The 21,729-nt window shown below is 47.5% G+C and overlaps 2 protein-coding genes across 11 annotated transcripts in view; one reads left to right on the top strand and one right to left on the bottom strand.

The window, feature by feature from the left end:
* LOC144940586 (uncharacterized) overlaps positions 1-11,012 on the bottom strand; it is a 35,000-nt gene extending 23,988 nt beyond the window's left edge. For 4 of the 10 annotated variants that reach the window (XR_013639142.1, XM_078866796.1, XM_078866800.1 and 1 more), the window contains exons 1-8: positions 9,651-9,754; positions 8,530-8,695; positions 7,136-7,178; positions 5,892-5,918; positions 5,404-5,502; positions 4,202-4,428; positions 2,582-2,685; positions 1,363-1,541 (exon numbers count right to left, since the gene is read on the bottom strand). Coding sequence is in view for 8 of the 10 variants with exons in the window: in XM_078866796.1 (XP_078722922.1) it covers positions 1,363-1,541; positions 2,582-2,685; positions 4,202-4,428; positions 5,404-5,502; positions 5,892-5,918; positions 7,136-7,178; positions 8,530-8,695; positions 9,651-9,716 (911 nt within the window). In the remaining 2 variants the exon portion in view is untranslated. Of the gene's footprint in view, positions 1-1,362; positions 1,542-2,581; positions 2,686-4,201; positions 4,429-5,403; positions 5,503-5,891; positions 5,919-7,135; positions 7,179-8,529; positions 8,696-9,650; positions 9,756-9,878; positions 10,277-10,857 lie in introns of those variants that run through there. The other 6 variants (XR_013639141.1, XM_078866801.1, XM_078866802.1 and 3 more) reach the window with 4 other exon arrangements.
* A 1,326-nt stretch (positions 11,013-12,338) lies between these two features.
* CTSB (cathepsin B) overlaps positions 12,339-21,729 on the top strand; it is a 33,009-nt gene continuing 23,618 nt past the window's right edge. Inside the window, exon 1 of the mRNA XM_078866795.1 lies at positions 12,339-12,494. The gene's annotated coding sequence lies outside the window, so the exon portion shown is untranslated. The remainder of the gene's footprint in view (positions 12,495-21,729) is intronic.

The following is a 21,729-nucleotide window of genomic DNA, read 5'->3' as shown; positions in this document are numbered from 1 at the left end:
GGCCAAGACTATTTAGAGAATCTATCAAAATTGAAATAAATTAAAATAGCGTTAACCGTTCGGATAGCTACTGTTTTAGTGCTGCGTGGAAGCGATCATCAGCTAATAAATTATTTAAATGCATGTCTACAAAGGGCAGTGTACTGCAATAGTGATTACCGTTGGTAGGGCTATTTGAATAAACACAATAGACAGGAAGGACAAGTTCAAAGGGCTCGCACATAATGCACATGCATAATGTACGTTGCCTCCGGAATTCCACTCCCAAGAGCGCAGAAGGGTGGTCAACACATCTACGCCTCTATATAAGTGTAATGTGAGGATATATCCGTCTCACCGACGTATCACAACTCGTCATGATGATTGGCTCTGCCGGTTCTGGTCCATAGCCAATGGGGGGAAGCCTAGGGGCATGGCCCTGACGTAATGGAAAGGTGACAGCTGTAAGGAGAGGATTGGTTCTGCTGGCTTTGGCCACAGCCAATGGGGAGATGAGTCAGGGACGTGGTCCCGGGAGCCTACGAGGGAGTCTGGAATATTCCATAGAGCCTAACCAGGATAGGTGGAAATGTACCACGTGACCCGGGTATTAAATAGGGGTGGAGACGAACAACACGTGGTCAGAACTGGAACGAATGGAGGAGGAGGCCACGCGAGAGCGGGGCTCCAAGTTGCCACGTGGCTGCGCGTCTCTCTCTCTCTATCCCTCTCACACTGCCGGTCAGCAGCGTGAAGGAGAGCTGTAATGAAAAGTGAATAAAAGACCGGATTCCAGAAGTCGCCTCAACGACCTTTATTACATAAGGAACGAAACAACAGTAAGACTTCTCCACAAATCTGGCTGTCGCCTGATGAAGCTAGTTGTAATTACTGGCGAAACGTCATACTCAGTTTGTAAATGTTGTGGCTTGGCTCTCCAACACACCGGTGTGCTGTACTAGTGACGAATTGGTATGTTTTGTTTATGTGACAACCCTTACTAGTTGGCTGTGTCGGGTGGTGGCGGGTTTTAACGACACGTTGATATATTTACGCGATCTAACCCAAAAACCTCTTATGGATTCGTTCGTTCGTTTCTCAGTCCACTTGTCCTGGTGAGGGTCGCGGCGCTAGCATGTTGACTCGTGGTGGTCCAGACCTCCCTTTCTCTACCGATGGACTCTTCCTGCGGGAATTCTCAGGCGTTCCCAGGCCAACTGAGCGACATAGTCCCCCGCCAGTGTGATATTCATTTGCGTGGATAAAATTTGTTTGATTAAGACGCGACCGACGTTCTTTCTCAGGGGCAAACGCAAAGGCGAGTCCGTCAACGCGGAACGGATGCCGGTGCATTCGCAAAATCGCCAACTCGGCGTAACTTACGGTGTGAAGATGAAGCGTGTCTCCGGCGCGCGTGCTGGGGGACCGTCATCACCCAGCTCGGAAGGCGATGGCGTGGTGCAGACGTCCGGGGTGCTTGGGCCCCATGGGGGGGATGGCCCGGTGCCTCGTGCCGGCGGTAGTGGTGATTTGGTAGCCGTGCCGACGCCACTCACGCGGCGCTGCAAAGACGACGCCATGACAAGTGGCACGGCTCAGATAGTCACTCGGGAATGCCGCAGAATCTTCAGAACTAGCACCGACATTACTAATGAACCGTGACACTTCGCCGATATCGTCGAGGAGCGTAAAACCATCATGGAAACTCTGATCATCCTCGCAGCAGCAGCAGCAGCAGCTTTTGTCTGGCCATCGAACAAATAGGTCACCGCATCGTGCGCTTTCGGACGCGCTTCTCCGGGCCGTCTGGAATGCTTTTCCTTCTGATATTAGGAAGCCACTGGAAGATATGCACTTTTAAATCATCATCTAGATTGAAAACTTTTTTATTCAGAACTGCTTTTTGTGTTTAGTTTGTTGTCCTTCCTCTGCACCTCCGATTAGCACAGCTGGCTACGTACGGTGCGAAAGAAGTTCAACATACAGTACATAAATACATACAATTGGAATCAACCTTCCTGTTAACTATTTTTATTCAGACGTACACGATTGTGTATCGGGCACCTCAACGTTTGGGTTAAGCGACGTAATGATCTGCCAAAATGTATTGCTGTCAAGCCCTCCACCACCAACCATTACATATACAAATTAAATTGTCAGGTGCGCAAGCATTTAACGAAGCGCTAATGATTATATTTGTGTCTCGCTGGTAGATTGTCTGCGCCTAAGTGAAAGAACAATGCTCACGATAAAATGCAGAAATTTTACACGACGTTTCACTTGAAACCGCGCAAAGCATTAGGGTTTCAAGACATACATTTGGTCATGAAAATCTATGCATCAAGTTACTTCACTCAACGGTTTGAAATTGACGAGACATTTTTCAATGTCTTAACTAGGAAACAAATGCATCACAAATCATCGCCCCCTGCTGAGAAAACTTAGCAGGACCCTCTTCCTGAATAAGTGACTTGAGACTGAGTCAGGCTTTCCTGGATCAAACAAATATTATAATAATCTACACAAACAGAGAAGAGTTGACCTGCAGATAAGAGCTATGCACTAAGTCCACCACAGTGGAGTTGGAGATGATTCCTGTCACCTTCACATCCGGTACATCCAGAGCCAGAGTGTCTGGAACAAAGATAAGCTCCTCCTTCTGCTGCCTCCTCTGGTGCTGCTGGCGCAGTGTTGCCATGGGACAATCTGGAACATCCCACATCACACCGGGCTTAAACATTAACTTGGGGTGCAGACATCACGTGCCCGAGCCTAAGCCCGTGCAGAGAGGAAAAAATTATCGCACGGAGAGCGCACAGCGATGTACACTGGTAATTAATCATGAGAGGCCGGAAGCGGAACATGTGGGCTCAGAGAACGAACGTGAATTAAGATACATCAATGTGACTTTAAATTTCGATTTAAAGCTTTCGTGACTGCAGGGATTCATCTTCTTGGTTCTTTCGGTAAAGTCACGTAGAAGGGAAGTAATAAAATAATAAAATAAAACATAATAAAATAATCCTCACGACGTTTCGGCCACAACGCAAGCAGTGTATAATAACAAATAGTATAAAATGTGTATGCTTAATACAATGTACAAAGTAATATATAGTATCGTAATTGTATAGTGAATATACAGCAGTGTGATATACATTAGGGTGGGTAGAATAATACATAGTGGTTTATAGCAATACAGTATATAATTTAATGTTGGGTTTGTCTATGGCAGTATATAGTACGGTGTAGACTCGTGTGATGTAAGAGAATAAAGTTTAGATGAAAGCATATTATTTTTTTTACGACGTAGAATTGTAATGTATTACTTACTGTTAGTAACTCAGCTTATTGTAGAGTATATTTAGTATAATGATACTATGTAGTTTATACTTTAGTTGTTTACGTGGTGGTTTTAGTTACTGCAGCTACATACTATTAACACTCCTTCCCTTTATTAATGCTACCTCTATCCCCTCCCTTTGATACTGCTAATCCTGCATAATGCACGGGCATAAGTAGTACTAATCACACACCTGCATTTCCCATATCCCCTCCCTTTGATGCTGCTAATCCTGCATAATGCACGGGCATAAGTAGTACTAATCACATACCTGCATTTCCCATATCCCCTCCCTTTGATGCTGCTAATCCTGCATAATGCACGGGCATAAGTAGTACTAATCACATACCTGCATTTCCCATAAATATGCTAAATTCCTATTGATATGCAAATTATTTTGTCAAGGCGCCCTTTCCCCCCCTTCCAACCCAGCTTATATATATGCTCCAAGCACGTGTGCTGTTTCATTCAGACGCTGTCTCCTCGATAGACCTGGTTTTCACCTGAGGACGGCTGCTTGCGTTGTGGCCCAAACGTCGTGAGAATTATTTTATTATGTTTTATTTTTATTATTTTATTACTTCCCTTCTACATGACTTTACCGAAAGAACCAAGAAGATCAATGTGACTGTTTGGAAAAGTGGGGGCTTGAGTAGATGTCGCAAGAATGGATGACGGCTGACGTACGAGACTAGTGACGGAATGGCATCCAATGGAGGGAATGCGCTCGGGAGGATGAGACCACACGAGGCGGACCGATGGATCGTGGCATCACGGGACAGCGAGCGATGGCAACGGTGTGTGGAAAGGCCTTCATCCAGCAGTGGAGAGACAGGCTCTTGACAACGACGATTGATCTGTTAAACGACGAGCGGAACTCACCGTGGCTCCGCTCCAGCGAGTGGTGGCGATAGCGTACGCGCTTCCGCACAGGGCTGCCCTTGTTGAGTCGCAGGGCAGCGGTGCGGCCCGGCTGCTTTCCATCTCTGCCCCACATGCTGCCCTTGGAGCCTGCACCCTCGGCGTTGTCGTTGCCCTCGTCGTTGTTGATGTTGCCCTCATTGTCACCGTGTCCCCCGGGCTCCTCTTGGATCGTGACCCCCGACTGCCTGCACATGCCCAGCCACCGCACTCGCTTTGCGAGAGAACTGAAAGCCGACCCCGCAGCCAAGAATGTCGTACAACAGCCAAGGCTACCGTAACTTGAATGGAGCAAGGGTAACGCTGTTTTCTTGAATCAGGATGTGTTTCCCCCTTTGTCGTCCCTTGACGTCATTTAAAAAAAGTAGGCCATGTGTGCCTGCATCACGTTCCAACTCATTTGTTGAGAACTGCTTTATATGTTTAGTTTGTTTGTCCTTCCCCCGCACCTCCCGATTGGCTACGTACGGTGAAAAATAAGTTTAACATATGTACATACATTCAAGTGACCTCTAGTCCACACAGCAAATGGCAGCACTTTCCTACAAACCTTGCCACACAGGGTGATGTTCATCGCATGATAATCAAGCCTATGTCTTTCTTTCATTCTCAGAGCTGGAATTCAGCAAAATTACATGTAGAACCAAATTTTATACGATCCGTTTTTGCAATGTGCAATCGATTATAACTTGCCCGACACAATCAACTCGCTACACATGAGAACCTGGCTTAATCACAGGCAGTTGCCTGGATTGAAACTATTTTTATTTTATCAGGTAAGGCCCACTGAGCTATATAGCGCATTTTCAAAAGCCACCTGCCTATCACAAATGATAGATCAACGAAGTGGCTTATCACGTGGACATTTATAGAAGCTAAATACTCTAAACGCACGTTGATTCTAAATGTGGAGGGAAAAACCGGAGGACCTAGCGAAAAATCCACGTGACCACGAGGAAAGAGACACGCAAACTCGAAATATACAGCAGGCAGGGTTGGGATCAAACCCACGACCTCCTGCATACCAGGTCGAGGTAGTTAACATCTCGCCACCGTAGCGAGATGAACCCAGGATCTCAGTGGGACCGGCTCAGCGTGCTGAGTTTGGGGCTAAGAGGCCCTTGCGTGGCCTAAACGGCCCCAGTGTGGCCTGTGGCTCTCACCACTGATGCTGCAGCTCCCGAATGGTCTCCTTCTGCCTTTTGAGCTGCTCTTTGAGACGCCGGTTTGAATCAAACACCTCTTCCAGCGTCAGTGCATCCCTGCCACACCACCCCAGCAAAAACCATAATTTTGTAAAGATTACGATTGCTTTTTTGTTCCCATTTTTCTTTCATTAAAAAAAACTTGTGAAAAGAGACGATGATAGGTAATTCCAAATTGGAATTGTTTATTCATTTACTAGGTAAAGCCCACTGAACTGTGTAGTTATTTTTCAGAAGCGACCTGGTCACAGATAATAGCTCAATGAAGTGGCTTATCCTGTGGAAATATATAACAGCCAAATACACGAACCACATGTTCATTCTAAATGTGGAGGGAAAATCGGAGGACCCGGATAAAAATCCTTGTGACCACGGGGGAGAACATGCAAACTCCAAATATACAGCAGGCGTTAGTGTCGGGATCGAACCCACAAACTCCTACATACCAGATGAGGGAGTTAACATCTCGCCACCTGAGTGTGAGGGAAGAAGCAGAAATATTGGTGTGATTTACAGTGTTGGGGGTGGCTGGGTGAGTGTGTAAATGGGTGGTTGACTGGTTGAGTGAGTGGGTGAGTGAGTCGTTATGCGAGTCGTTGAGCGAGTGAGTGTTGTGACCTACAGCGTGGTGGTTGAAGACTGTGGTCGAGACAAAACAGTCTACCTGATAATCCAAGTACTGTAAAACCTTAGATTGTGAGCATAATTAGTTCCAGAAACATGTTTGTAATTCAAAGCACTCGTATATCAAAGCGAATTTCCCCATAAGAAATAATGGAAACTCAGATGATTCGTTCCACAACCCAAAAATATTCATGTAAAAATGATTAATACAAAATACCTTTTTATATTTTTATTATTTAAATGTAATATAAAGTAATCAAATTTATTAATTAAATTTAATCGTGGCTGGTGTGAGGGAGATGAGAGAGGAGGAGGGTTATTGTGTAGGACGACTTTCACCGTCACTAACGGAATCACTACCATCTGTTGGCTCACTGGAATCTTTTTGTTTTTGTGCGACTTTAACAAGGAACCTAACCTCCTTTTGAAGATTTCGTGGAAATGTGACATTGCATTGTCGTTAAACAGATTCATCGCTCGCACTGCTACAGCCTTATTCAGGTGGTGCTTTTCTATGGATGTTGACTATACGAGTGAGGCACGCCGACTGAGACCGAGCATGGGAGACGATTACCCACAATCCCGCAGCGAGAGAGATAAGAACCATCGGCTCAGTTGTGATCACGTGACGCTCGGCAGACAAAGCGTATACGTAGTACTCGTATTGCAAGACCTCGCTCGTTTATCAAGTTAACATTTTTTTTTTAATTTGCTCGTCTTGCAAAACACTTGCAGACCAAGTTACTCGCAATCCAAGGTTTTACTGTAATTGGTTCCTTTACCGATTATCGGTTCCATTACTTAACTAGTCGGATAAAATGAGAATAGTTATGGTAAAAAAAAGGGAGATGTAGAATCACATGACACTGGGCTGTCCTTTATTTCCTTTCAAAAAATGTGTATTTTGCAGGGGGAGTGAAAGTAGGGGGGGGGGGCACCGCCTCAACTGACTTATTCCGTGTATTACTGTTTTTTTTTACCAAACCTCATCCCGTTAATATCATAAACAAAAATTTCCGTGCCAAAATCGAGGCCTTTACGAAAAAATGAGCGTTTCTCAACTCACAGGCAGCGCTCCTGCTTGAGCTTGTTGATCTTGTCGAGCAGGGCTGAAGGGGATGGGAAAAGAGAAGGGACAGAACCACACTGGCTGCTGTTATGACCTGTAAAAGTACAACCGTGATAACCGCTCACAAGACTAAAACGGACCACCAGGCTCGCTCGAAAACGGCGGCTTTGATGAGGATTTTATTGACGCAACAACCTGCTGCTCATATGCTCTGTTGTTCATTGATAATACTAACTTATATACCCCAGTAAAGCATCGGAAAACTACTTATTTCAGCAGAGTCCCTGCTATATTTGCATGTTTGGTCAACACAAATGACATTGAATGTCAGAATAAGAATCCGAATATGAATTTGTTCTGGCGAAATCTGATGAGCTATGAAGCTCTTTTTCACAATTGTCCAGTCAGGGTGGGTCAGCAAGTTACAACAAACAACAAAGCAAACGATCGGAGTGCAAATTATAGAAAAGAGATAAGCGAGGAAACTGGAGAATTTGGAGGAAACCCATGCAGAACAGGGGGAGAGAGAATATACCAACCCCACCAATACCCGCCATTCACCACTAAGTGACGGTGATGTCATCATGGCACTTGAGCCAGGCCAGGTGCACTTTGAGGCCATGTGAAGGGTCGAAGGCTCTCTGACAGGAGGTCGCAGGACAGCTGCCATGGGTTGACGAGAGGACTGGCAGATGCACCAGCTGTGCCCCCTACTTTTCCAAACTCCAAAAATCCCCCATGTACCCTTAACAGACTGTTGGGGCAAGTACTGTTAACGAGCACCTATTAAGGCTGGCCCAGCACACGAGGGGGGTGGGTGGCCAGCACCACGCCCGGCCACCTTTGTCTCCCACAGTGGTGATGTTTTTACACACCGCACCAAGTACTAATTTGAGGTTGAGTTGACCTAGAGGAGGACCAATTCAGATAATCCGTCACTGGTGTTGGCGGTGAGCAGGAATCGAACCCGAGTTTGTAGCACAGCGCGCTAACCGCGACACTACCGCTTACTACAAACTCCAACAACAACCACCATTCGCCACTAAGTGACGGTGACGTCACCACAGCGCTTGTGCCAGGCTAAGTGCACTTTAAGGCCACGTGAAGTGTCAAACGCCCGCTAGCAGGTCACGGGACAGACCCAGGTGCCATGGGTTGACTGACTGAGATGCACAAACCCCACACACTCATACACACACACACAACAAACTCACACAACACTCACACTGTAAAATATGGGGATAATCTACAAACTTCTCGCAGAAAGGTGCCTGAGTTAGTAACTGAACCCAGGTTTTTCTTGCTATGAGGCACAAGTGTTACCACTGCATCACCCTGCCAACCATGGACCACCCTTCGCATGAAATGTGTCTGGTCTGCTCCAAACTCACCCTCAACTCTGCGGTTGTGAAACTCCTTCAGCTGTGACAGAATTCTGTGGAAGCCGATGTCACCACTCTGCCCTGGGCTCCCACTCAATGCGGAGTTGCTGAGCAGAATTGCAGGTGGTCGTGGGGAAGGGGAGAGGCCCGAGACCCTCTCTGCCATGCTCAAGTCCTGCATTCATAAGTGTGGTTGGACATCACCTGTGAATGCAAGCTATGCAACTGTGAATAACGACAAGCACCATATAGATGCGTGTTTTGAAGACTATAAGAGCGAGGCATTCGAGTCAGTTGATGACCAGGAAATGTGGGCAATTATGGACAAGATAGGCTTCTCCAACTTTTGATGAAGATCCTGCAACGCCTGTTTAACAACCGAGACTTTGCAGGGAGAGTGGCAGTAAAGCTTTTACATTAGTCTTTTGAGTACAATAACGTACACTCCAATATTGATACTATGCTCTAGGGCAGCATTCTTCACAAATTTTCAGTGGGGGCCACTTTCGCCAATAAGACATCACCAGTGTGTGAGGGCCGCCACACATTTGAAACCATTGGGGTTTACAGCACGATGATGGGGGGAGGGGTGTTTTGACATGTTCTGTATTATCGGGGGCCGCACTAAAGGCTACCAGGGGCCGCACTAAAGACCACCAGGGGCCGCCAGCGGACCGCGGGCCTTGCAATGAAGGACACTGCAGTAGGGGATCAATTCAACATCACTTTGAAGACACGAATAATTAGGAGACATACTGAACAATCCTTTATGCTAACGTACAGGGCATGTGCACAAGAGACTTAGTATTTGACTGCAATGGTACGATGAACTACTATATACAATCATGATACTACCGTACAGAACTTTGTGTTACAAACGAGAAAAAAACTTCAAAGTGAGAATGTTAGAAATTATTTCACAAACGTATAACTATGAGAGCAATTAAAATAGTTTTAGCTGTACGCATGACCAAACGCAGCCCCCTCAAATGCGTGACCACTGTGCGTGCGTTAGTTATTTTTGCAAACTCTTTGCAACATCAAAGTCTATGAATGAGCTCAAGCCTCCTATAAATCACGTGGTTCGCTGTGCCCCCCCCCCCACTCTTGACTCCCTCCGTGCAGCTCACTTCTGCTCGCTCCTTCTCTCTTCCCCCTCTCTTCTCTCCCCTATCATCATCCCTCCGTGGTCGCATTTATTTTTTCGCCGGGACCTCCCGTTTTCCCCCCTCCGCATTTAGTATCAACATCACGCGTTTAGTGTTTGGCTGCTATACATTTGCGCATGATGATAAGCCACTTCGTTGAGCTATCATTTGTGATAGAAAGAGTTAAATAGCTCAGTGGGGCCTTCTTACCTGGTAAAATCAAATTGGTTAGTTTTCATCTTTCTTCATGCTGCTCATCTTGAGTCGTGCTCTCAATGATTGCTTGTCTCAGGAACTCCCGTCCCGGCCTTCTGTCCCTTTCTCAGTCATCTTTTTTATCCAACATTTTTTTTTACCAGGTAAGGCCGACTGAGCTATTCGCTATGTTTCAGAAGCGACTGGCCACAAATGATAGGTCAATGAAGCGGATCAACACGTGGAAATGTACAGCAGCCAAATACTCTCTAAACACGTGATGTTGATGATAAATGTGGAGGGGAACACCGGAGGACTTGGAGAAAAATCCAGGCGACCACGGGGAGAGACACCGCAAACTCCAAATATTCAGCAGCAGGCATCGTCAGAGTCGGTGTCGAACCCACGACCTCCTGCATACCAGGCGAGGGAGTTAACATGTTCCAGCCACCGCGGCGCTTCTCACTGCCGTCTCCTCTGGCTACCCTTGTACAGAAGTGACTCAACTCTGCCCGTCCCGTGGTGGTGTTGATGCCAAGGGCAAAATGTTTGCATAACAATCTCCTAAAAACTGTTGATCGGGAAAAATGTTTAAACTTTAATTCTCATTACCCCCATTGCGTACACAATTGCAGTCTCCAAACTCGTATCACACACTACTCGTCTCTACTGGCCTCTCTTTCTCTATTTCATAATCAGAATATGAATTTACACTGGAAGAATCCGATGAGCTATAAAGCTCTATTTCTACAGATTCCAAATAAGGGGCACGGGGTCAGAACGTTACAATACACAAAACCACGATACGAGTACAAAGTGTAGCAAAGGGTAAACAAATCACGTTAAAAAAAAAACTCATTTTCTCTGAAAAAGAATACGGGGTAAAGCGTATGGGTTGTGACAATTATGGGATTGTAGCGACGCAGGCGAGGCCCGGGTGGTGTAGGCCTCCCCCCCACCTCCCTCAGCGTGAACGAACAACGCGGCTCCGTACCGTGGTCAGCCACTGCAGGGGACTCTCGCTCACCGCGAACCGATAATCGATGTTAAACGATGTCGATCGAAGGTAAAACAAAATCCGACAGTTGAGCACAAATTTAAAACATCCCTCGAGTTCAACTCCCGCCTCGGGTTTGTCGGCTTCCGCGCTCTGACGTCACGCAAGGGCTTCCGCTCACCCCCCCACCCCACCACCCCTCCCTTTTCGATTGCTGAATGGTACGGCCCCAGTCTTGCCATTACCAATGACCGGTTTAGGGGCCATCCGTTTAGTAGGAACGCAAAAATCTGTCAAAACGTGACCCCCCCCCCGAATCCTATAGAACGTCCGATATTTAATCCAGGCAGAAACGATCAATGATTAATAATATTAACATATTTAAGTGTTTAAGCAAACATAGTCCACCGCCGGCTGCATTAAATAAGCAAGAAAATTTGAAAAAAGTGGCGGTTTTTTAGAAGAAAAAAACGCCACTTTTTTCAAATTTTCTTGCTGTGGTTTTCACACCTGATGATGATTGCTTGTGTTGCAATCGAAACGTCGTGATAATTTAAATGTTTTATATTTTTATTATTTTATTGTTTCCCCGCAGTCACGAAAGCTTTACATAAAAATGTGTCAAACATGTTTCAACACGAGTGGAATATTGCCGCGTACAGTAATTTCAACTTTTTTTTTTCTGGGCCATGCAATTGTTGCCCGGTCACACGCACCTCGTCACGTGGATGATTTGAGGGCGAAGGGTGAACGGGGTGAGGAGTGACGTGGGTGGGTGAGGGGTGACGTGGGTGGGTGAGGGGTGACGTGGGCGGTGTGGGGTTGCGTGGTGAGTGTATCACGTGGGCGGTGTGGGGTTGCGTGGTGAGGGTATCACGTGGGTGGTGTGTTGTTGGGGGTGGGGTTGCGTGGTGAGGGTATCACGTGGGTGGGGTGTTGTTGGGGGTGGGGTAGCGTGGTGAGGGTATCACGTGGGTGGTGTGTTGTTGGGGGTAGGGTTGCGTGGTGAGGGTATCACGTGGGTGGTGTGTTGTTGGGGGTGGGGTAGCGTGGTTAGGGTATCACGTGGGTGGTGTGGGTCGCGTGGTGAGGGTATCACATGGGTGGTGTGTTGTTGGGGGTGGGGTAGCGTGGTGAGGAGCGTCACGTGGGTGGTGTGGGGTAGCGTGGTGAGGGTATCACGTGGGCGGTGTGGGGTCGCGTGGTAAGGGTATCACGTGGGTGGTGTGCAATAGCGTGGTGTGGGTATCACGTGAGTCGTGTATTGTTGGGGGTGGGGTAGCGTGGTGAGGAGCGTCACGTGGGTGGTGTGGGGTAGCGTGGTGAGGGTATCACGTGGGTGGTGTGGGTCGCTTGGTGAGGATATCACGTGGGTGGTGTGAAATAGCGTGGTGGGGTAGCGTGGTGAGGGGCGTCACGTGGGTGGTGTGAAATAGCGTGGTGGGGTAGCGTGGTGAGGGGCGTCGTGGGGGTGGGGAGCACGTGGCCGGTGGGAGGAGCGTGGGCCCGCTGGCTGCCCGCCGGCTGCCCGCTTATATAAGCGCAGGCATCCCGTACCCGTAGTGAGTCTCAACTATTGTTGTTTTCTCGTATCTCGTCGCTACAGCTACGTCTCTCCCTCACACACTCACCGGGTGAGTATTTGTGGATTTGATTCACGCACAATAGACAGTGCCAGTATGTGTGTGTGAATGCTGATGAATGAATGGATGGGGATGTTGTGACATTGGTTTCCCGTGCTGCTTATTGTTTTGTTGTCGGCAAAAGTATTTGAAGGTGTGTTTCAATTAACCCCGAGCTCGCAAAGCTTCTTGGCCGGGTTGAGATCGTGCCTGGATTGGTCGACCATCACAGGATGTTATAGTTGCTGCGTGGTGACCAAAGCCAGCAGCAGCAGAGAGGGATGCAGCTGATCTCTGCGGCGCTGCAATCTTTGTATATTAGTCAAAGTTTTCATACGCCTATGCTGACCGCACTTGTGACCAGCGTGGTAAAGTATGGCCAAATCGGTAACTCCCCCCACCCCCCCACACGCTACGGACCTGCATGGAGATGAGTTGGAAGCCTCAAATCCAGCAGCAGCGGTGGGTTTGTGCTATCGTGCAGTGAAATTTAAGGCTGTTTGATAAGTTGGCGCAGGGGTCTTTGCCGTGAAATAATGTCGAACGGTAATTGGGGAGGCAGGCCTTCATCCAGGCAGTGGAGTGAGCATGGGTGGTGGTGGTGGTGAGTTAATGGGGAGCGGTGGTGCAGCGGTTAGCGCGCTGTGCTCTGAACCCGGCGAGCCACAGTTCAATTCCTTCCTCACGGCCACCACCAGTGACGTTTATTTGAACCGGTCCTGGGCCTCCCCTAGGTCGACTCGGCCTCAATTGAATACCTATTGCTATTGTTAAAAATATTGCCACGAGGGAGACAAAGGCGGCCGGGCGTGGCGTTGGCCACCCACCCCCTCGTGTGCCGAGCCGGCTCACAGCACTTGCCCCAAGTCTGTTGCAGGCAATGGGGGTGGGGGGGTCTTTGTCAATTGGAACTCGGCTTGGCCTCGTGGTTTCCATTTGCGTACTCCGTCGTTCTCTGCTCGTTCGTGATTTTTTTGTTTGTTTGTCGCCGACATTGTACTGTTGGAGATGGTTTTGGGGTTAGATCACGTAAATGGACAATGTTTATCGTTAAACCCGCCTCCCCCAACCGACAGCCAATTTAGTTAAGGTTTGTCACGTAAACAAAACGTGGCCAATTTCGTTACTCGTACAGCACTACACCGGTGTGTGTTGGAGAGTAAACCCGCTAAAAGGTTTTACAATTCGTGTACCGTGACGTTTTGAAATTAAAACAGCCAGCATCATCAGGCGGGGACGGCCACAGAGTTGCGGAGAAATCCTCATGTTTCGGGCTTTAATATCCTCGTGAGGGTTTTAGTCATCAACAAGCCAGGGTCTATCCACTGCTGAATAAATTCCGCCTTCAACCCTCGTCCACGCCACAGCCACCCACCCTGCCTGCCCTTTACACCAGGGGAGAATAAAATCGTCGCTACATCTCCCATTTGGATGTCCTTCAAAAATATGGATAGTTTTGTTTACCCTTTCTGGCAATGCTGGTGAGAGCCATACGGAAGGCTGTCTCTGGTGTTAGGCCAAAGACGACGCGCGCCTTGTGGGTGATATTGTTCGCGAAAGGCCCCTAACGTGTTTTGAAACATTACCGGTGCACGTTTTGCCACAATCACGTGTGGTTAATGCAGACTTACTAGATTCCTTGCAGAAAGGTATCTCGGAATCAGAATATTTATACTGGAGGAATCCGATAAGCTATAACTCGCATGTCCACTACGTTTCACAGATGTCCAGTAACTATTTGGTGTTTGAACACCTTAATACCTCCAGTTTTATTGCCACAAAAGGGTAAACACCTGTAATTGTTTTTATACTTTGATAACTGTCAAACAAAGGTCCCTTAGATTGGACGCCCTTGGCTCCCTGCTGTTGCACGCGTCCCGAACGTTCCTTTGCTGTCACGTCGTCGTTAGTCTTCGACCAATTGATGCTCATGGCGGTACCCCGGGGTACCAAATAATACAAAAAGGCCGAGGCAATTAAATGTTATTTCGGGACACTTTTTTTCGAGGGGTGTACTTAACTCCGCGACTGGGGTACCAATAAATCCGAAATCAGTGCTACTACGCGATGTCTAAACGCCGAACATAAAAAAAACCCGTTATCGAAAAATTATACTTTGAATAGTGAATCGTGTACATCTCGTCGAGATGAGTCTATCGCCGACCTTCAACAGACTAAAAATTACTGCATCGGGGACATTGTGCGAGAGCCGGGGTGTACTATAGCACACCCCGAGGTGTACTATGGGCCATCAACAATAATAATACAATTATCTGGCTGCTTCTAACATTATCTGGAGGCCCTGGGCCGATCCGGCGAAACCCCTCCCAGAGGCTGGAACCCAGTCCGGGGGATCGGCAACGTGTAGCGTGACAACGTAGTTACGCTTGATTTCGGTGTGAAATATGATATACACTACATTATATACTACATACAACTTACACAATGAACATACTGCACGTGTGTACGCGTCACCCCAATGCGAAGTCGGCGAGATTGGAGTGGTAAGCAGGGTACAGTAAATACAGCAACGCTTTAAAAATATGGTGTTTATTTTTGTCTATTTGTGTTTATTTGTTCCAATTTCACATTGCCAAACACATTTAAAAAAACATAATGTCGTGCAAGAACGCGCAAAAAATAAGCAATTTAAAATGGTGATGTGATTATCCGTCGATCTTTTTAAAATCCGATGCACCCACCGACCCGAAGCTGCCGGATAATCGATGATCTGTAATATCCTTTCAAACAACATGTCCCCTTTGTAGAAGGCTAGCATACTTCCTCAGTTAGGTATAATTTTTTAACCTGCGTGGCTCTTCCAATCGACGCGTAGGGCTGTGTGCTCTCATGTATTGATGATTCTTATCCTCAACTCTGATCTTTGTTTCCGACTTTTTGCCAAACACATTGGGATTCTAGGATGGAATGCGCATTATTATAAATTAGAGTTATTATCATCCTCCACAATATTTTTTTCCTTTTGGGGTTAGATCGTGTAAATGTGTCGTTAAACACTGCTACCACCCGACACAGCCAATTCGTAAGGACTTGTCACGTAAACAAAAACGTGCCCGATTAGTTACTAGTTCAGCACTTTGCCGGTTGTGTGTTGAGAGAGTAAACCCACCACAGCGGGTTTACAATTCGAGTACCGTGACGTTTCGTCAATAATTACAGAATCCGAATCAGAAACTTTATTTGTCCAGGAGAAATCTGATAAGCCACGAAGCTTTTTTTCAACAGATGTCCAGTTGCGGATTGAGCGGATGTAGAGAGAGGGAGACCATTGGGTTAGATCGCGTAAATAATAATGCGTCTTTAAACACCGCGACCCCCACCACCCGACTCAGCCAATTAAGTTTAGGGTTTGTCACATAAACAAAAACGTGCCCAATTAAGTTACTCGTTCAGGAGCACTTAACTGGTTGTGTTGAGACTTTACAATTCAAGTACTCTGTCCGAGGGTTCGCCGGTAATTAACCAGCCTCGTCAGACGACACAGCTGGGGTTAGATCGTGCTGACCAGGAGGAATCCGATGAGCCAATGAAGCTATTATTTACTCCCCTATCACATGCCAAGCAATGCCGAGAGACCACGTAGAAACGCACAGAGGGCCCACACGCATTCATTCGTCATCGTCGTTGTCAGCCCTCTTGTCTTACTTTCCACCCAGCCAAAGGTCGTCCAACCCTGCGTTTGTTTGAATTTCTCTGCCTTGTTTGAAGGTTGTGTGCCCAGTAATGGGGACGGTAGTGTAGCAATTACCGTTCTGAGCATCCCTTCGGTCGACTCGGCCTCATTACCACTGGTGAGACAAAGGCGGCCGGGCGTGGTGATGTCCACCCACCCCCTTTGTGTGCCGTGCCGGCCTTCGTAGGTTCTCGCTAACAGCACTTGCCCCAACAGTCTGTTAAGGCTACACGGGGGGTATTGTTTCTGTCTCTGGGGGCCTCTGACCTCTGTCCCCTAGGGGGTGGTGACCTGCCCTGAAATGGCGGGCACTGTTAAGACGAAGATGACCCCATCCTTCCCCCTTATAGCCTGTTGGGTTGGATCACGTAAATATACTGCCCAACACACTGGCGTGCTGTACTAGGAACGAATTGGCCACGTTAATTTTACGTGACAATCCTTAACTATATTTGCTGTGTCGGGTGGCGGCGGGTTTAACGACACAATTATATTTACACGATCTGACCCAACGCCTCTATTAAGGACTGTAACAGACTTGGTGCAGGTGTTGTTGGTGAGTAGCACCTAATAAAGGCCGGCGCGGCACACGAGAGGGGGTGGGTGGCCAACACCACGCCCGGCCGCCCTTGTCTCCCCAGTGGTGATGCTTACCTCGCACCGCGTTGGGTACTCGTTAGAGGTCGAGTGGACCTCGGGGAGGCCCAGGACCCGGTTCTGATCATCATCACTGGTGTTGGCCCTGAGCAGGAATCGAACGCGGGTCGCCGGGTTCATAGCGCAGCGCGCTAACCGCTACACTACCACTCCTCACAAAGACAAATATCTCCTTATAGCCTTAACAGACTGTTGGGGCAAGTGCTGTTAGCGAGCACCTATGAAGGCTGACGATGGGGGAGGTGGTGGGGGGGGGGTCAGAACAATTGACGGTGCTGCACTGTCCACAATGTACCCTATAAAACATGTTTCGTGACGGTCACCCATCCAATCTCTAGCCAGGTGGAATCCTGCTTAGCTTCTCGAATCTGAGGAGATGGGTGGGGGGGTGTTGAGAGGTATTTTGTCAGAAGCGCTCCTGACGAATTCCTGAAGTAAGATATCTCAACTCGCATTTTAACATAAATATCGCCCGATTTAATCCAAGGTATTTTACAACAATTGTAAAATTGTACGCAAGATGTTAGCGGTTCAAATGAAGAGTGATGGTTATTATTAAAAGCGGTAGCGTTATGAACGCCATTTTTAGATTTTAGGCCTTTACTACCAAGCTTGGTTAGACCAATTTCTTCAAGAGTTCAAAGTTATAATCCACCTCTAGCGATTTTATGCAACATTGTTCGCTCATCTTTTGTGTTGTATCGGTGTACAACGGTATAAAGGTTAAAGGCGCAGCCCTGCAATGGCTCCCTCAACGCTAGAGAGACCCCCTCTAGCGGTTATTTGGCCTAATCTTCCTCCATGCTGGCTGTGAAGTACATAATTACATCTGGGATTTGGTGGAAGTACCTACATTTTACCCAACAGCACACGGACCTGCCCATTGTGAATAACTGGTGTACTGTACCCATTTTATACTGTTGGGTGGACAGGGGAGGCATTGGGCCCAAGGAAAATTAGACATCGATTCAACGTGCACCGTTCCTGCAACTGTCGCGCTGGGAGATACGAATTGAACCTGCGAACTCCCTTTGCACCATGGCAGCATGTCCTCCAGTGATTGTTGTTTTAAACTCCACATGTATGAGCTTGGAGAGGTTGTTTTTTTTAAACCGTGTAATACTTTTAAGTATTGCTGATGGTGCCAATTGTTATCACAGGATACGAGCGTGCGCACGTGTGTGTGTCGGGAGCTGTAGTATAGCGGTTAGCGCGCTATGCTATGAACCCGCTGTTGAATTCCCGCTTGCAGCCAACACCAGTGACGATTATTTGAACCGATCCTGGACTCCCTTAGGTCGACTCGGCCACTAGGCAGACAAAGGCGGTTGGGCGTGGTGCTGGCCACCCCACACCCCCTCCATGTACTGTTCCGGCCTTCATAGGTACTCGCTAACAGCACTTTCCCAAACAGTCTGTTCAGGCTATACGGGGGATCTTTGTCTTTGTGTGTGTCCAATGTGGAAACCTCTGGTGGGGAAATTTAATAAAAAAATGTTTCCCCATACTTCATTGAGTAGCAGGGACAATAGTTGGCGATGTGTAGAGAAACTTCAACTTTTGTCATTGCCTCCGGCTCCCATCCGGATTATAAGGAAGCTCCGGAAAATAAGACTCCGTATGACGAACAAAGATGAGGGCACGGCTCAAGATGAGCAGCAGGAAGCAAGATGAAAACTAAAAACCAAACAATTTTTTTTATTTTACCGGGTAAGGCCCCACTGAAGTCTGTAGTTGTTTTTTCAGAAGCGACCGTGGCTATCGCAAATGACAGCTCAACAAAGTGGCTTATCACGTGGAGACATTTATAGCAGCCAAATACTCGTTAAGCGCGTGATGTTGATTCTAAATGTGTAGGAAAAAACGTTAGGACCGAGAGGAAAATCCACGCGACCATGGGGAGAGAGAGACACCGCAAAACTCCGAATATACAGCAGGCGTCGGGGTAGGGATCGAACTCACGACCTCATGTATACATCTATTAGCGACCGTGGCGCTCCTCAAAATTTTTACCCGTTGTCACTCAAATATATACACTCACAACCAGATTTTAGATGTGTATGTGTGTATATATAATCTCAAAACACATTATCAATAAAACTTTGGTGGCCATCAAAGGAAAAAAACGTATCGGGAAAGGACCCTCCATAGTACGTGCGACGTTTCGGGAAACTGCCCTTCTTTATTATAGAGCATGCGGAATGCTTTGGCGTTGAGCCTTTCTACAATGCTCGCCTATTAATCCACCTTTTTAGAACTGCTTTTTGTGTTTGTTCCCCCACCACACCTCCCTGATTCTAGCACGGTTGACTACGTACGGTGGCGCGAAATAAGTTTTACGTACGCGTGCCTATCCAACCGCACACGACTTTATTTCATCGCTCCGTCTCAGACGCGTTCCCTTCCTCGGCTGCCACTCGTCCCTCCTGGCCGTTATGGGTCCACTAACCTCTCGCTCTCGAGGTTGGACTGTCCTTAAAACTGCGCTAGTTATGTTTTTTTATATTACATCGGTAGTGATGACGATAATGACGACGGCGATGATCAGCCAAAGTGAGTTCCTGCTCCATTGAGCAACTGTGGCTGGTTATCTATAAACAGCCCTTGCAGAGCTGGTGGTGGAAATTCCTCAGTCCTATGGCAATGGTGAAGGGTCTGCATTCGGACAAGCACTGCTATTTGACTTCCCCGATCCGTGTGATATGCATTTTGGTTAATTTCCCCATCTTAAGAAACTCGTACGACCAAATTAAATTACCCGAGCAGGGTGTACCTGAAATTGAATGCGGGGATGGCCGCGGGCGGTGATGGGTCCGTGGAAGGGTGCAAGACTTAAGAGGCCCAGCAGTTGAAAGAGCTCCCATGAGTCCGTTGTTTAAGCAACACCGATGGCGACTCGTGTGTGCGTATGTGTGTGTGCGCATGTGCGCCCTCGCCAGACGTTGGATAATTGTTTTCGCAGAAATCGGTGGCAATGGTTGTTCATCACGGTTGCCTATGTACGGGGCGAAATAAGTTTAACATATGTGTCAACAGTAAGGTTTTTTTTACTTTAATTGGCGGTGACTTCGTGGGTGAGTGGACCAAAATCGTCACGCGTGGCGATACCTGCGGCTTCCCACCCAGATATCCTTGTCACCGCCTTCGCCATCATCACAGTTGTCATCATCGTCGCGATTATCGTCGTCACACTCATAATCACCATTGTCATCATCATCACCGTAGTTGTCATCATGATTATCATCGTCATCATTGTCGTCACGCTCAATCACCACCATCATAATCGCCGTCATCACCGTTGTCGTCGTCATCATCTTCGTCACACACAATCACCACCACCATCATCATCGCCGTTGTTGTCATCGTCGCGATTATCGTCGTCACACTCATAATCACTATTGTCATCATCACCGTGGTTGTCATCACGATTATCTTTGTCACCATCCTCGTCACACTTATCATCACCGTTGTGGTCACGATTATCATCGTCGCCATTGTCGCCACTCATAATCACCACCACCACTGTCGTTGCCGCCACTATAAACACCACAAAGCGTGACCAAACGAAGTGAACGGGCCTCGGTGAAGATGGTGAAGCTAGTCGTCGCGTCGTCAGAGACTGCAGTGCACAGAGGAAAGGCCTAGTATGGTCATTGGCTATAGGTGTGGATATTTAATGAACGATTAACTTTGTTTTTTTATTTTACCAGGTAAGGCCCACTGAGCCATACTTGGCTCTTTTTCAGAAGCGACCTGGCCACAAAGGATTGCTCGGTGAAGTGGCTTATCGTGTGGACATTTTTTGCAATCAAATACTCTAAACATGTGATTTTGATTCTTAATGTGGAGGGAAAAAACCTGAGGACCTGGAGAAAAATCCACGCGAGCACTGGGAGAGAACACTCAAATTCCAAATAGACAGCAGGCGTCGGGGTCTGATCGAACCCACGAACTCCTGCATACCAGACGAGGTAGTTAACATCTCACCATCGTAAATTTGTTCTATGGAGTATCACCTATTGGCCGAGCTGACTATTGATAGGGGTAGGGGAAATGCGTGTCCACCCACATTTTGATAACTCAAGAGCGTCTTCACTGGATGTGCCAGGCTGCTCCTATTCGACCAGACTTGGGGAGGAAACGACCACATGACTTCCACAGACTTCCACAGACGACTTGAGACTCTTTTATTTCCACGGACCCTGTTGACGTTGATCCAGACTTAAGGACCGGCTCTCAAATAAACCAATGTTGACTGATTGACACCAGTGCCCAGGCTGCTGGTATGAGATGCCTGGCTGTTATATTTAATAATCGTTACATGTCTGCGCAGAGTGGTATCATCCACGTGATGGTCACGGGGTGGGGGGGGAGGGTGCGCGAGGTCATGTGACGTATCGCGTGTGTGATCGTCTCGTGGCCTTCAGCTGAGGCCAGCTGTGGTGCCAGCCCATTGGAGGGGGGAGGGGGCCCTAAGCATAAATAAATAGGGGCGCCACGGTGGCGACGTTAACTACCTCACCTGGTATCCAGGAGGGTTGTGAGTTTGATCCCGAACTTTGATACCTGTTGTATATTTCGAGTTTGCATGTTCTCCCGGCGTGGTCACGTGGATTTTTCTTCCGAGTCCTCCGGTTTATCCCTCCACATTTGTAATTGACACGCATTTAGAGTATTTGCCTGCTTTGAATTTCCACGTGATAAGCCACTTTGAGCCAAGCCACACGTTGAGCTATCATTTGTGGCCAGGTCTATTCTAAAAAAGAGATATATAGCTAGGTGGGCTTTACCTGGTAAAATTTTAACAAATTTTGGGTGTGTTTATTTATTCTGGGGTGGGCGACGCTGCAGAGTGTCAACCCTATTGAGTGATTTTCAAGGATGATTTCAGCATAG

This window comes from Lampetra fluviatilis, chromosome 23 (genome assembly GCF_964198595.1).
Source record: "Lampetra fluviatilis chromosome 23, kcLamFluv1.1, whole genome shotgun sequence".
NCBI classification, from domain to species: domain Eukaryota; kingdom Metazoa; phylum Chordata; class Hyperoartia; order Petromyzontiformes; family Petromyzontidae; genus Lampetra; species Lampetra fluviatilis.
The sequence above is the reverse complement of the archived record's forward strand: the minus strand, read 5'-3'. Positions and strand labels throughout refer to the sequence as shown.